General features: G+C 41.8%; 2 protein-coding genes across 2 annotated transcripts in view; one reads left to right on the top strand and one right to left on the bottom strand.

Annotated features, from left to right (window-relative positions):
- Positions 1-617: 617 nt before the first annotated feature.
- The window catches only part of ZFX (zinc finger protein X-linked), a 55,456-nt gene continuing 41,074 nt past the window's right edge, over positions 618-14,999 (top strand). The window contains exon 1 of the mRNA XM_021705630.2: positions 618-663. The gene's annotated coding sequence lies outside the window, so the exon portion shown is untranslated. The remainder of the gene's footprint in view (positions 664-14,999) is intronic.
- LOC123323389 (basic salivary proline-rich protein 3-like) lies at positions 696-1,442 on the bottom strand. The gene has a single exon (XM_044911627.1). It carries the CDS (start codon positions 1,440-1,442, stop codon positions 696-698), a length of 747 nt encoding a protein of 248 aa, XP_044767562.1.

The following is a 14,999-nucleotide window of genomic DNA, read 5'->3' as shown; positions in this document are numbered from 1 at the left end:
CAGCCACAGGGATGAAGAAAACACATTTACTGCGGGCGGGGGTCTGAGGGCCTGCAAACAACTCGAGCAGGCGCCTCGGCCGAGACAGGCGCGGAGAGGCGGTAGGTCTCCGGGGAGGGCCCGGGGGGTGGCCGAGGCCCACGGGAGATGGTGGGGGGCGGCCAGGCCGGGTCGGGTGCGGGCCGCCCGCCTCTCCACGGGGTCGGAAGACCGCGGCCCCGCGCGGGCTTTACGGCCGAGGCGGCGGCAGCGGCGCGTGTGTAGCGGCGGCGGCGGCGGCGGGCGGGAGCGCGGAGGAGGTGGAAAGAAGGGGGGCGCTGTCACGGAGACTCCGGCCGCCGGAGACCCCGCCGCAGCGAGGCCACTGGGCTCCCCGGTCGCGGACCGTGAGCGGCGCCGACCCGGGGCGCCAAGGGGACACACCGGGCGGAGGAGGGGGCCTATCTACCCTTCCGCATTTTCCTGGGTCTCTCTCCCGGGCGGTGACGTGACGTGCTGACGGCGGGCCCGTGCCGGGGAGCTGGGCCGCTTTTTGTCAGCTCCGAGCTCGGCCCCTCCTCCCTCCCTCCGCCCGCCCCACCAGCCGGAGCCCGGCCCAGTGCTCCAGAGAAAGGCCGGCCTGCAGCACCCGCCACCGTCGCCGACCGCCCGCACGTCCGTCCGGTGAGTTCCGGGCGCCGCCGCGGCCGTGGGGCCTAGCGCGCGCGCAGCGGCCTGGTCCCGGCCTGGTCGGCGGCCCGCGAGGCGCCCTTCCGCGCTAGGCCGGGCGGTGCGGCGCGTGGCGCCGAGCAGGCCCCGAGGAGGCCGCAGTTAGGCCCGGGGAGGAGCCCGGCTGCCCCGAGCGGCGGCGGAGGCGCGCTCCGTGAACGGGCGGGGGTTGGGGGAGGGTCGCCCGGTGGCCCGGGAGGCGGCGGAGGGGCGTCGGGTCGGCGCCGCGGCCTGCCCGGGGCACCGCGCGGGGGCGAGGCCTGGCAAGGAGGCGAAGGCTGCAGGCGTGAGGTGAAGGCCGCAGGCCGGCCGGGCCGATTTTCGCTATGTAAATATCGGCGAGGGGGGGAGGGACGGGGGACAAGATGGCGGCGGCTCGGCGCCTGCTGCAGGGGAGGATGAGGGGGGTTGTCGGGAGGGGGAGCCGCCATCTTGAAGGCGGTGTCTGAGGAGAAAATTCCGCTACAGCCCGTGAGGGGGGGTCGGAGAGCGGGCGGCGGCGGCGGCGGCGGCGGCGGCGGCTCCGGTGACGGGCCCCCGAGGCCCGGCACGGCAGCGTGTGCGCGCGGAGGGGGCGTGCTCGCTCCCCGCAGCGGCCATTGCCCTTGCCGCCATGATGGGCGCTCAGGCTCTAGGCGCTCGGCGGCAGCGCCACCTTGCTGCCCTCCCTCCCGCAGCCCCGTGACTGGCTGCTGCTTCCGCTGTATTTTAACTGAGCTGCCGCAGGCGGCCATCTCGTCCCTCAGCGTCCCTGGCCCCGCGCCTTTCTCCCGCTCCTGTAGCAACACGGGGGCTGTCGGGACGGGTGGCAGACCAGACATCTGGGCTCACTACGGCAAATGGAACCCCACGACATTTTATTTTTACTCAACGTTGTACGTGGCTATTATGGTGCCCTAGATGCGATTTTCCAACACTCACTGCTTTTTCTAGTACCTGAATAAAGAAAGAAAAATAAAATTCGATAGGAAAGAAGTTCTCATCACTCTTTTATCCAACAGGGGGCAAAGTGTAATTTGCACAGCACGAAAACGAATACATTTTTAAAGGAGTCTTTTCAGCTCATTTATTTGAAAACAACTTTCTTGAAAAGGTCCATTTAAGCTATTCGTGATCTGTTGGTATTAACTTATTTTTGAGGAGTAAGAAGGGCAGAAAGTTTTTTATTTTCTTAGTGCTGCAGTCTTTATTCATCTGCTTGCCATGTTTTTTAGTTTATTTGATTTGAAAACTTCTTAGATAGCATTCTGTCCCCTAAAGGACTTTTGATTGCATACTGCACAACTCCCCAGTAAACTTGGAACCCAGTGTTACCGATGCGCTGTGCTGGCTGATAAGAAAGATTAGAAAGGTTCTTGTAATGCATACGGTGGCTGCAAGAAGTTCACTGTTCAGAGGCGGAGGAGACGTGGTGAATTGCACTCAAGTGCTGCGGAAAAGGTACAACGAATTACTGGGGTTTCAGAGGAAGGCAGAGTTTCTATTTGGAGCATGAGGAAAAGATTTCTGAAGTAGGTGACATTTTGAGGTTACTTAAGGATGGGTAGGACTTTGTTAAGCAGAGGTGGGGCCTGGGGAAAGGGCATTTCAAGGGTGAAGCTTCTTCACAAAATAGTATTTGGAAAAAAACAAAACTAAAAACAAAGCAGCAAGTATTTGTAGTTTGGCAGGAGTCGATGGTGAAGGTGGGAGGGTGGTGGGAATCCTGGCTAGAAAAGGTGGAAGAACTTGCTTGCCAGGTGGAGGGGCTTATATGATCGGGCTGCCCGGGGAAGCCCTCACGTAGAAGGATGACGATACACCTGAGCTGGGCTTCATATTTCCTTAGCAGTTCCATTGGACTAGGAAAGGTTTCAGAGTTGAGAAATAATGAGAGTAGCAAGTGGATCAATGTTTTCACTACCTGAATGATTATCAAAACTGTTCAGAAGTTAAGCCAGTTTTGCTGCTACTTCAATGATCCGTTTGTACTAGAGAGCTGCTCTTTTCTCTCCTAACTTCACTCCAAATAACGTGTAGTTCTGAGTTATAATTTCTGTAGTAAACAAAGAGGGAGAGGTTTCTAACTTTTCATTTATTGTGGTTGAAAATTGCAGCACTAGTGCTATGGGTTACTTACGAAAATGAGCAATGAACCTGTAAGTATTCTCATGGTGATTTTTTAAGAAGTCAGTTTGAAAAGTTAGAAGAAAGATTACTCAAAAGGCAGCAGCCTTCAGATGGCCTTTTGCAATCCCTGTTCTTCCCCCCGTGAGAGTAACTACCCTTTTGTTAAGGCTGTTTGCTAAGCCAAACCTTCTCATGTTTTGATTACTATTTGACTGTCCTAGGTGGACGTGTGGGGAATGTGTTTCCTCGAATTTTATGATCTAAATCTATAGGTAGCGTCAGTATTGACTAGAAAGTTGTTTCAGTTTTTCCATTTTCCTGGACCGCAAGAGGTCAGAGCACTGATGCTCTGGGAGAGGACGGAAGGGAACTGAAGATTCTCATGTTTAACATAAGGAAGGGGCCATGGTTTAGGAAAGCTGGAGAAACACTGCATTGTAGAAGGCTGACTACAAGCAGGTTGCTAAGCAAGTGGGCTGCAGTTGTTGAGGTGGTAAGGATAAACATAAACTTAGAAGAACCAGTTGCTTTCTATCTTGACAGCTGGGAAAGACCTAGGAGAGCTGTAAAAAAGAGAACTGTCTAGCTGCACACGCAGTACAGCAGGAGTAGGTGGTTAAGATTGAGACTCAAGTTGCATAGTTAAGAAGACAGATCATGTGTAGTTTAGAAGGATTTCTATCGGAAACCATTAAGTATAAAATGTTTTTGCCTGAAAGGGTAGACCTTGATGATCTGGGAAATTGACTGGTGTTAACACCTTATTACCCAACCATTTTGGATAAGTGAGGTGTTAGTTCTTAATTTATGTGTATATTTCAGATAGGTTCCAGTTTCCTTTTTTAAAAAACATGCTCACAGTGCATTAAAAAAAATTTTTTTTTCCACATTGCTCTTTGTAAATGCTTCCTCTCTAACCCCATCCAGACTCGTAATTATCATTGATGACCTTGCTTGTGTTGTGTTTGTGTACACTGGTGATTCCAGACTATTTTTCTACTCTCAGACTCTTCCACCCGTCCTTGAAACCCCTCAGCCTCACAGAGATTACCTAATCTCTTACTTAAACCAGAAAGATAGACAACAATCTGATCTAAGCATTTGAGTTTCCTTCGTTTCCACTGCATACTCTTCCTCTGTCTCTACCTAGGCTTTCCTCCCGTTCTTTTCGCTGCAGGAAGAATTGACCTCCTTCAAGCCCACAACTGCTCTGCCCGTCTGCTCCACCTGTCTGGGATGGGGCTCTTTCAGTGATTCTGCTGCTTGCATCATTGCCCTCTCTGTGCCTTTCCCTCTCCTTAGAAACATTCCTAGGTTTGCTTATCTTAGAAAAACCTCACTTGTCTTCTCGTTCCCTTCACCAGTACTTTTATTTCTTTTCATTGCACTTATTCCTGAATCCACTATTTCCGAAATTGGGAAACTTTCACATGTCATTGGGTGTATCAAATAAAAGTGTTCTTTGTTTCAGAAACTTTCTGTGCTTTTTCTGTCTTCTGTCATGGTATTTCCCTCAAGGTCAATCCTCTCTCCTTTTTCTTGAATCTTCTCCCTTGGTTTTAATGTCCCTTTACCATGCCTACCCTCTTTTCTAATTTCTCATCTAGCATTTCCAGTTGCCTACTGACCATCTCTACCCAGGTGTGTTACTATCTCAACATTTGGCTGAAACCAAATTTATCTGGTATATTGTAGATGTCCAGTACTATTTATAGTCTTTTTTCTTATTTGTTTTTTAACCCAGAGTCCCTCAAACAAGTCTTGCTGTCTCACTTTCTTTTTCTTATTGGCACTATTGTTTTTCCAGGCTCATTCTTCTTTGTCTCATATCAGTGTGGGCAACTTTAATTTGGTATTTAACCTATTAAATTTTAACTGCGTGCTTATATTTTTGTCATCTTTTCTGAACCTGAATGTAGAGGTAGGTTCTCCTTTATTATCCTCGAGCAGTACCTGGCATATGGTCATTATCTCTAAAAACAATGATCTCAGTTATTGGTTATAGAAAACTTTTTGTAGGTGATTAGTTTTCAGGTAGTAAGGCATCTAATCTGTGTGTCCTTTGACCAAGGAATATACATATTAAGGCACACTACATGAGCTAGGTAACCCCTGCCCCCACGGCTTAACTTTTTGGGGTTAATATGGCCAATCTATTCTTATTCCTGTCAAATTATGTTTCCAAACAACTTTGTAAATAAAAACCCAGGTATCTTGGAGCACCTGGGTGGCATAATCAATTAAGTGTCCGACTCTTGGTTTTGGCTTGGGATCAGTCCCTGCATTGGGCTCCACACTCAGTGTGGAGTCTGCTTGAGATACTCTCTCCCTCTCCCTCTGGCCCTCCCGCTAGGATGTGCTCTCCCTCTAAAATAAAAAATCTTTTTAAAAAGTATTTTTATTTATTTATTTGAGAGAGAAGGGGAGCACGAGTAGGGGGAAGGGCAGAGGGAAAGGGAGAAGCTTAGCAGGGAGCCTAATATGGGGCTGATTCCAGGACCCCCGGATCATGACCTGAGCCAAAGGCAGATGCTCAACCTACTGAGCCATCCAGGTGCCCCTAAATAAATAAATCTTAAAAAAAAAAAAAAATCCAGGAGCGCCTGGGTGGCTCAGTCGTTAAGCACCTGCCTTCGGCTCAGGTCATGATCTCAGGGTCCTGGGATCAAGCCCCGCATCGGGCTCCCTGCTCAGCGGGAAGCCTGCTTCTCCCTCCCCCACTCCCCCTGCTTGTGTTCCCTCTCTCGCTGTGTCTCTTTCTGTCAAATAAATAAATCTTAAAAAAAAAAAAAAATCCAGGTATCTCATAACTATATTTTATTCAGAGGAGGCACACTTTAAGGAAAAATCAGTGAGAAGTAAGTATAGGATTTTTAAAAATATATTTAAGATTTTTAAATTGTGAAATATTTCAGAACTCCTGAAAAGCAAGCATCACCAAGATTTAACAGAACTTAATAGTTTATTACATATTTGCTTCATAACTTTTTTTGTTTAAGAAAATCTCACATCCGTTTAAAGAGTGCCCCCCCATCCCATTCCTGTCTTTTCTTTGCAAGAAGTAACAATTGTCCTCATATGTATGTACCAAAACCATTATCAGGTATTGGTTTTTGTGTTTTAACTTTACATAAATGGTATCATACTGTGTGTGTCATCTCTTTTTTTTTTTTTTTTTTTCACTTAACATTGTGTTTTTGAGGTTTATCCATTTTGTGTGTGGGTCTAGTTCAGGAGTTCTCAGAGTGTGCTCTGGGAATTCCCAGGGATCCATAAGATTCTTCTGGCCGCATTCTTGTGTGCACTGCATGAGTGCTGTACAGAGGCTGCGTGATACATGATGTCATAATAGGTTGAACCCAGAAGCACTTATGGGAATCCAGCTGTTCTCTATTAAGCCTATCTTTAAAGAGATTTGCAGAAATGTAAAATAATACTATTCTTTTCACTTATTTTTTTGTTTTGAAAAATAGTTATTTAAAAATAAGTGTTTACAGTTGGCTTGTTTTTAACGAATTAATTTTTAAATGTCTCAGATTTTATTTCTATTATAAATATCTGTAGATAGAACCCACATAAAGAAAAATTCTTTGGGGTCCTCAATTTATAAGAATGTAAGGGGATCCTGAGATGAAGAAGTTTGAAAACTACTGATCTAATTCATTATACTTGTATTTCAATGTATAAATATACTGTGGTTTATTTATCTATTCTTATGGAGCAGCCATTATGTTGTTTGTAGTTTTGTGCAGTTTCAAACAATGCTGCTGTGAACATCCTTACACAGGGTTCTTCTCTCTTGAGATTATAGATGTAGAATTGCTACATTCAGGAGTGTGCATTTGTCAACTTTACTGGGAATTGCAGCATCATCAAATTTTGTTCCATTTGACACTCCCACCAGCTGTGTATCAGCCTCTATTTCTGGAGACTACTGCCAAAAGATTAGCCTTTGCAATTTTTTCCAATCTGTTGTGTATAAATTGTATCTCATTGCTGTTTTCTCTTTGCATTTCTTAGATTACTGTTGAGGTTGAGCTTTTTTCCCCATGTATTTATTGACCATTTGGATTTTCTGTGATTTGCTTATTTTATCTTTGGGTCCATTTTTCTGTTGGGTTGTTTCCTTTTTCTCATTGATTGGTGGATATTCTTTCTATATTCTGAATACTAATGATTTATAATTATAAATACTGAAAATACCATTTCTTAGTCTGTGGCTTATCTTTTAGCTTGTTTGTGTAGGACTTCTTAATGTGAAGGTAGCCAGTTTTCTCACTTTTTTTTTTCATTGATGACTTATGTTTTTTTGTATCTGCAGGAAGTTCTTCCCTTACCCCAAGGTCATACTGATACCGTACTTTTTCATATTTAGGTCATTAATTCATCTGGAATTTTTTTTCTGTTGTGTGATGTAGGGATCTAACTTTATTTTTTTAATATGGATTCATTGAGTAATTCAGCCTTTCTCCCCACTGATTTATAGTGAAACTCCTGAGGTTTATTGTATTCTCATACAATAAATTCTCATACAATATATACACATCTGTTTCTAGTTTCTTCTGCTTTCATTGGTCTGTTTAACTCTCTGTATCTGTATCACTCTGATTTAATAATGATAGCTTTATAACTAAAATTTTTTTTTTTTGCTTTATAATACGTTGTTTTTCTTCAAAACTTTTAAAGCTGTTTTCTTTTTATTTTTGGGTTGGTTTGTCAATGTCTATGAAAAATTTGGATTTTTATTATATTTGTGTCAAATTTATAGAATAAATATATAGACACGTATAGATAGTATACATACTAAGTAGTGGAGCTGGGATTTCAATCTGAGCATGCTCTGCTGCTTTTCATAAAGCTCTTGCACAGCTTTTGTTAGATTTTTTTGCTAGATACTATGCAATTTTTGTTGTGAATAGGATTTTGTTATTAGTTATTATTTTTATTTAGTTATTGCTAATGTATAGGGAATACTACGGCCTTAGGTGTATTCATCATGTAACCTTGCTGATTTTTGCTCTTACTATATTTCATAGATTCTGAGATGCACTTTTCTCCCCTATATTTTAGAATTTATAAAATCAAAATAGGTTTTCGGTAGGCCACCTTATAATCACTGTTGTTCAGGCAGCAGTTATGATATAGTTCTCATTGCATACACATGCACACACTTGGTCAACACTCTTCATTTTGTCATCACTTAAATGAGCATGTGCATTGTTGTGTTGTTATTTCATGCCAAACACTACAGCTGAAGGCAGAAATTGTGAAGTGGATGTCTGACTGGAAAGAAAATCCCACAGATGATAATGAAGCATTTTAAGAAATGCTACGTCACCAACACTCCTGTTGGCAGAGGACAATATTGTAAGAAAGATTGGATAGCTTTGAGTAGAAAAGCAATCCGTGGTAGGACCCTGAATGTGAAGTTTTAGGAAAATCATACCAATTTCTTTTTGCTTTTATTTTTCTTTCTATATATGTGCAAGATATGATAAAATATAAGTCTAAAAGAATGGTCTCAATCTAAAATGAAAATTCTAGATAAAGTGTGACATCAGTTTAATTGGCAGTGTTTTTTCTTGTATGTAAAACAAGGGTGCATCTTATAGTTGGTAGTATCTTTAGATTGAATGAAACGTGCAAGTGATAGTTTATAATTCTTTTGCATTTTCTAAGTAGCTGAGTGTGAATAATGAAGGTTTTATTTCTTCTTTTCCATTAGATTTTGCCTCCTGTTTCTTTTTATTTTTTTTGGATCTGCATTGACTAATGCATTTAGCACAGTTGAATGGAAGCGTTGGTATCAGGCATCCTTCTCTAGATACTTTAATGGAGTGCTTCTAATATTTTAACATTAAATATGCTGTAGTGGGTTTTTTTTTTGAGGGGATAGATGTTATTAGTTTATTTTCTACTTATCATTTTAGAGTTTTTGTCTTGAACAGTTGATTTTTTTTTTTTTTTAGTGCTTTTACTGCATCTGTTGGTGTGATGAATTGCATTGATAGATTTTTTTTTTTTTAATGTAGGCTCCATGCCCAGTGTGAAGCCCAACATGGGGCTTGAATTCATGACCCTGAGATCAAGACCTGAGCTGAGATCGAGAGTCAGACCCTTAACCAACTAAGCTACCCAGGCATCCCTAGATTTTCTATTTTAAACTGTCTTTGGATGCCCTGGATATATGCATCCCTTTGTTATTGCCAAATACTTTTCCTTTTTGGTGTAGTCTTTGTTTTGTTTCGATAATAAGCTTATGCTAACTTTATAGGATGAGTTATATTTTAAACAAGTTGTATTTTATAGAGATGCTCTGTTTCCTGAAGGTCAGGTAGAATTCATCTGTGAAACTGGTATTTCTTGTGATTTGGTTTTTGATACAGTAATAGTTTCATGATGATAAGTCTTTTTGGCTTTTGGTTGTTTTTTTTTGTTGTTATTTATACAAAAGGAACAATATTTTAGAAAAATATAAATTTCCAAATATACTGGTATAAAATATAGGCTTTGATAATGACTTTAAAATATTAATTTCATTAATTTCTTTTTTTTCTGACCAGTACTACCAGTAACTTGCCTATATTATTAAGGCTTTCCAAATAGTTCTTTTATTGATCCTTTCTGTTCCTACTGATATGATTAATATTTCTTTCCTTCTACTTTATTTGCATTTATTCTGATATTTAAAAAATTTTAGTTGAAGGTTTAGCTCATAAATTTTTTTTTTTAAAGATTTTATTTATTTATTTTACAGAGAGAGACACAGCGAGAGAGGGAACACAAGCGGGGGGGTGGGTGGGAGAGGGAGAAGCAGGCTTCCCGCGGAGCAGGGAGCCCGATGTGGGGCTCGATCCCAGGACCCCGGGATCATGACCTGAGCCGAGGCAGACGATTAACGACTGAGCCACCCAGGCGCCCCTAGCTCATTAATATTTAATTTCTGCTCTTAATATGCCTTTAAAACTGTAATTTTTCTCTGAACTGTAACTAGATGCTATGATTTTGACATGAATTCATTTTTATTATTTAGTTCTTTTTTTTTCTTTTAAGATTTTATTTATTTATTTGAGGGTGAGAGAGAGAGAACACAAGCAGGGGGAGCTGCAGGCAGAGGGAGAAGCAGGCTCCCCGCTAAGCAGGGAGCCCGATGCAGGGCTCGATCCCAGGACTCTGGGATCATGACCTGAGCCAAAGGCAGATGCTTAACTGACTGAGCCACCCAGGCACCCCTATTTAGTTCTAAATATATTGTGATTTTCATAATTTTCCTATTGCCCATTGAATTACTTAGAACTTTGTTTTTAAATCTGTGGGATTTTTTTTCTGTTGTTTCTGGGACATTTATTTCTAATATTGTTGCATTATAGTTGGTTAGCATTGATTGATATGCAAAAATTAATTATATTTCTCTATATTAACAATAAACAATTTGAAAGTCAAATTTAAAAGCCAGTACCTATTACTCAACCATAAAAAAAGAATGACATCTTGCCGTTTGCAACAACATGGATGGAGCTAGAGAGTATTAAGCTAAGCGAAATAAGTCAGAGACAAATGCCATATGATTTCACTCATATGTATGATTTAAGAAACAAAACAAAGAAGCAGAGGAGGAAAAAGAGAGAGAGGCAAACCAAGAAACAGAGTCTTAACTATAGAGAATAAACTGATGGTTACCAGAGTGGAGGTGGATGAGGGGACGGACTAAACAGGTGATGGGGATCAAGGAGTGCACTTGTTGTGATGAGCACCGGGTATCGTATGGAAGTGTTGAATCACTGTATTGTGTACCTGGAACTAATATTGCACTTTGTGTTAACTGGAAATTAAATAAAAACATACTAAGACCTTTAGTAAAAGCTTTACTAAGAAGTGGTGGGGAGAGATACAACATCCATGGATCAGAAGTATCAATATTACAGACAGGTCAGTTGTGATATGTAGAGATTCGATGCAATGCCAAACAAAACCCCAACAGGACTTTTTTTTTTTTTTTTTTTTTGATAGACCAGTTCTCAAATTTATAGGGAAATGCAAAGGGCCTGGAATAGCAAAGGCGATCTTGGAAAAGAAGTTGGAAGACTTACACTACTATATATCAAAGCTTATTATAAAGTTAGAGTGATTAAAACAGTGGGCACAAAGCCAGATTGATCAGTGGAATAGAACAGACTGAAAGAAGACCTACATATATAAGATCAGCTGATGTACAACAAAAGTGTATTGGGATTTCAATTGAATGTAGAGGTTAATTAAGGGAGAGTTGATACTATTCAACATATTGAAGAACAAGACTTTTTTTTAAGTTTTTATTTAAATTCCATTTAGTTAACATACAGTGTAATATTAGTTTCACGTGTACAATACAGTGATTCAGCACTTCCATACAACTTATTTAACCCATCCCCTCACCCACCTCCCCTCTGGTAACCATCAGTTTTTTCTCTATAGTTAAGAGTGTTTCTTGGGGCACCTGGGTGGCTGAGTCGGTTGGGCGTCCGACTCTTGGTTTTGGCTCAGGTCATGATCTTAGGGTTGTGAGATTGAGAACCTGTGTCAGGCTCTATGCTCAGCAGGGAGTCTGCTTGGGATTCTCTCTCTCCCTCTCTCTCTGTGTCACCCCCCCCCCCGCACTCATGTTCGTTTGCACTGTCTCTCAAAATACATACATACATACACACATCTTTTTTTTTTTTTTAAGTCTGTTTTGCTGTGCAGGAACTTTTTATTTTGATTATGTCCCAACAGTTTGTTTTTGCTTTTGTTTCCCTTGCCTCGGGAGACATACCTAGAAAGAAGTTGCTTTTGCCTGTGTTGAAAAAGTTAACTGCCTGTGTTTTCTTCTAGGATTTTAATGGTTTCGTGTCTCACATTTAGGTCTTTCATCCATTTTGAATTTATTTTTGTGTGTGGTGTAAGAAAGCGGTCCAGTTTCATTCTTTTGCATGTAACTGTCCAGTTTTCCCAACACCATTTGTTGGCGAGACTATCTTTTTCCTGTTGCATATTCTTTCCTGCTTTGTCAAAGATTAATTGACAGTATAGTTGTGGGTTTGAAGAGCAAGATTGATTTATCTGTATATTTGTGTTTTTTAATCACACTTAGAGTTTTCAAGTATTTTTATCAATGGGATTTAAGAAAGCTTTTGTCTTCAAGTCTATTAATTTTATACGAGCACACTTTATAAAATTTATACTGATGGTAGTTTTTCAGTTGGTTTCTTTAGATTTCAGTTAGATCATATATAAATAAGTATAATTTCTTTTAAATAATAATTGTATTTTACATTTTATTATCTTACCTAATTGCATTGGCTATAAATTCTCATGTAATCTTAATAGTGTTAATGGGTGTCCTTGTTTTTTTTTTTTTTTTTTTGGGGGGAGAGAGAGAGAAAATTGGGGGGGGGGAGGGACAGAGGGAGAGGGAGAGGGAGAGAGATAATCTTAAGCAGGCTTCACGCCCAGTGCAGAGCTCTGTGCTGGGCTTAGACTCATGACCCTGAGATCATGACCTGAGCCAAAATTAAGAGTTGGTTGCTTAACCGACTGACCCACCCAGGCACCCCAGGGTGTCCTTGTCTTAATTGACTTTAGAAGGAATATTTCTAGTGTTTTACCTTAATTTAATCTATGTTTTTTTTTATAAGTTGATATATCATTCTCCTATCCAAAAACATGTTGTAACATGCACTAGTTTAAGATTTGCTTATACTCGTGTGTTTTTTATAATTTATAAAATTGTTATAGAATTCACCCTTTAAAAATATACAATTCAGTGGTTTTTAGTAAATTCAGAGTTGTGCAACCATCACCACTAATTTTCAGACATTTTATCACCCCCAGAAGAAACCCTGTGTCCATTAGCAATCATTGTCACCCAACTCCCACCCCTCACAACCACTGATCTACTTTCTATCTGTATGTATTTGCCTATTCTTGACATTTAATACGTGGTCTTTCCTGTCTGGTGTCTTTCACTTAGCCTATTCTTTCCGAGGATCATCCATGTTGTAGCATGTATTTGTATTTCATTCCTATTGTATTTTTTTAAAAAGACTTTATTTATTTGAGAGCGAGAGAGCACACGCACACAAGTGAGCATGAGCTGGGGGAGGTGCAGAGGGACAAGCCAACTCTGCTGTGCATGGAACCTGGAGCCTGAGGTGGGGCGCTGAGGGGCTCTCTTCCACGGCTCAATCCCAGGATCCTGAGATTATGACCTGAGCCGAAGTCAGATGCTTAACTGACTGAGCCATCCAGGCACTCCATTCCTATTGTATTTTTTTTTTAAGATTTTTTATTTATTTATATGCCAGAGAGAGCACAAGCAGGGGGAGCAGTAGGCAGAGGGAGAAGCAGGCTACCTGCTGAGCAAGGAGCCCCATGTAGGACTCGATCCCAGGACCCTGGGATCGTGACCTGAGCCAAAGGCAGACACGTAACCCACTGAGCCACCCAGGCATCCCCCTGTTGTATTTTTTTTTCTTTTTTTTTTTTATTCTTATGTTAATCCCCATACATTACATCATTAGTTTTAGATGAAGTGTTCCATGATTCATTGTTTGTGCATAACACCCAGTGCTCCATGCAGAACGTGCCCTCCTCAATACCCACCACCAGGCTAACCCATCCTCCCACCCCCCTCCCCTCTACCCCTGTTGTATTTTTTAACTGTTAAGAAAATACCTTTCTGGGGCACCTGGCTGGCTCAGTAGGTACAACATGTGACTATTGATCTCAGGATTGTGAGTTTGAGCGCCATGTTGGGTGCAGAGATTACTTAAAAATAAAATCTTTAAAAAAATACCTTTATATTATAATGTAACTGAGTAGTTTTTTTTTAAATTTTTTAAAGATTTTATTTATTCCACAAGAGAGCAGGAGCAGGGGGAGGGGCAGAGGGAGAAGGAGAAGCAGACTGCCCGCTGAGCAGGGAGCCTGATGGGACGTGGGGACGGGAGGCCCGATCCCAGGACCCAGAGATCAGGACCCGAGCAGAAGGCAGACACCTGACTAACTGAACCACCCAGGTGCCCCCTGGGTAGTTTGTTTTAAATAAAAAGTAGATGTTCCAGAGTATGGGAAATGAAAAGGGGACAAAAAAGGAGACATCCTAACTCACTGTTAAATTATATTCCTGCCCAAACCTGGAGAGAATACTACCGAAAACAGGGGCGCCTGGGTGGCTCAGTCATTGTCTGCCTTCGTCTCAGGTCATGATCCCAGCGTCCTGGGATCGAGCCCCGCATCGGGCTCCCTGCTCCGCGGGAAGTCTGCTTCTCCCTCTCCCACTCCCCCTGCTTGTGTTCCCTCTCTCTGGCAAATAAATAACATCTTTAAAAAAAAAAACAACAACTCTAGTGCTTGGTGTTGATAGCACATCAGTGCAACTAGGTTCAGAGGGTACTTTGGCAACTCTTAGTCTGAGCATGAATAAGGGCTTTGGAAAAATAAGGCATTAAGAAGACTTGTCATTTTAGGACCAAATTTTAATAGATTCTGAAAGTTCAGACTCTTAGACTTTAACCAAAACCGTGAAGTTATTGATTGGTTCAGAATGGTTTTATGGAAAAAACTAATCTGTAATAAAAACTTGGCATTGAAATTTTGAGCAAGTGTACAGAAGTTCCAAGTAGGACAGGGCAAGGAAGGACGGGGCTCTGACATTTACAGCAGCAAGCATTTTTTCTTCCTCTTATTGTCACAGAGGGTGGGCAGGGTTGTTTGAAAACAAAATATACTATTCTTCAGGAATGGAATTTGAAATAAAGCTATTAGATTAATAATGTTAATTATGTACATCTTTTTCCTTTATTTCTTTTTAAGATTTTATTTATTTGAGAGAGAGCGCACTCGCACAAGAGCAGGGTGAGAGGCAGAGGGAGAGGGGGAGAGAGAATCCCAAGCAGACTCCGAGCTGAGCTTGGAGCCCGAGGTGGGGCTGGCTTGATGTCATGACCTTGAGATCATGACCTGAGCTGAAACCAAGAGTCAGATGCTTAACTGACTGAGCCACCTAGGCACCCCTCTTTCCTTAGTTTTTGAGTAATTGATCTGTCAAGTGTTGATAAGAGTTGTAGCTTGTCACTACTATTGATTTCTTTTTATTTCTCTCATAGTTTTTTTGTTTTTATATATTTCCATGTTTTATTTGACACATACAAATTCATAATGAT

The sequence above is a fragment of the Neomonachus schauinslandi genome, chromosome X (genome assembly GCF_002201575.2).
Source record: "Neomonachus schauinslandi chromosome X, ASM220157v2, whole genome shotgun sequence".
NCBI lineage: Eukaryota > Metazoa > Chordata > Mammalia > Carnivora > Phocidae > Neomonachus > Neomonachus schauinslandi.
Note: the sequence above shows the minus strand (reverse complement) of the source record. Positions and strands in the feature narration are given on the sequence as shown.

Coding starts and splice junctions, on each gene's coding strand:
- LOC123323389 (XM_044911627.1), bottom strand. CDS start 1,442: ATGGCCGCCTGCGGCAGCTCAGTTAAAATACAGCGGAAGCAGCAGCCA.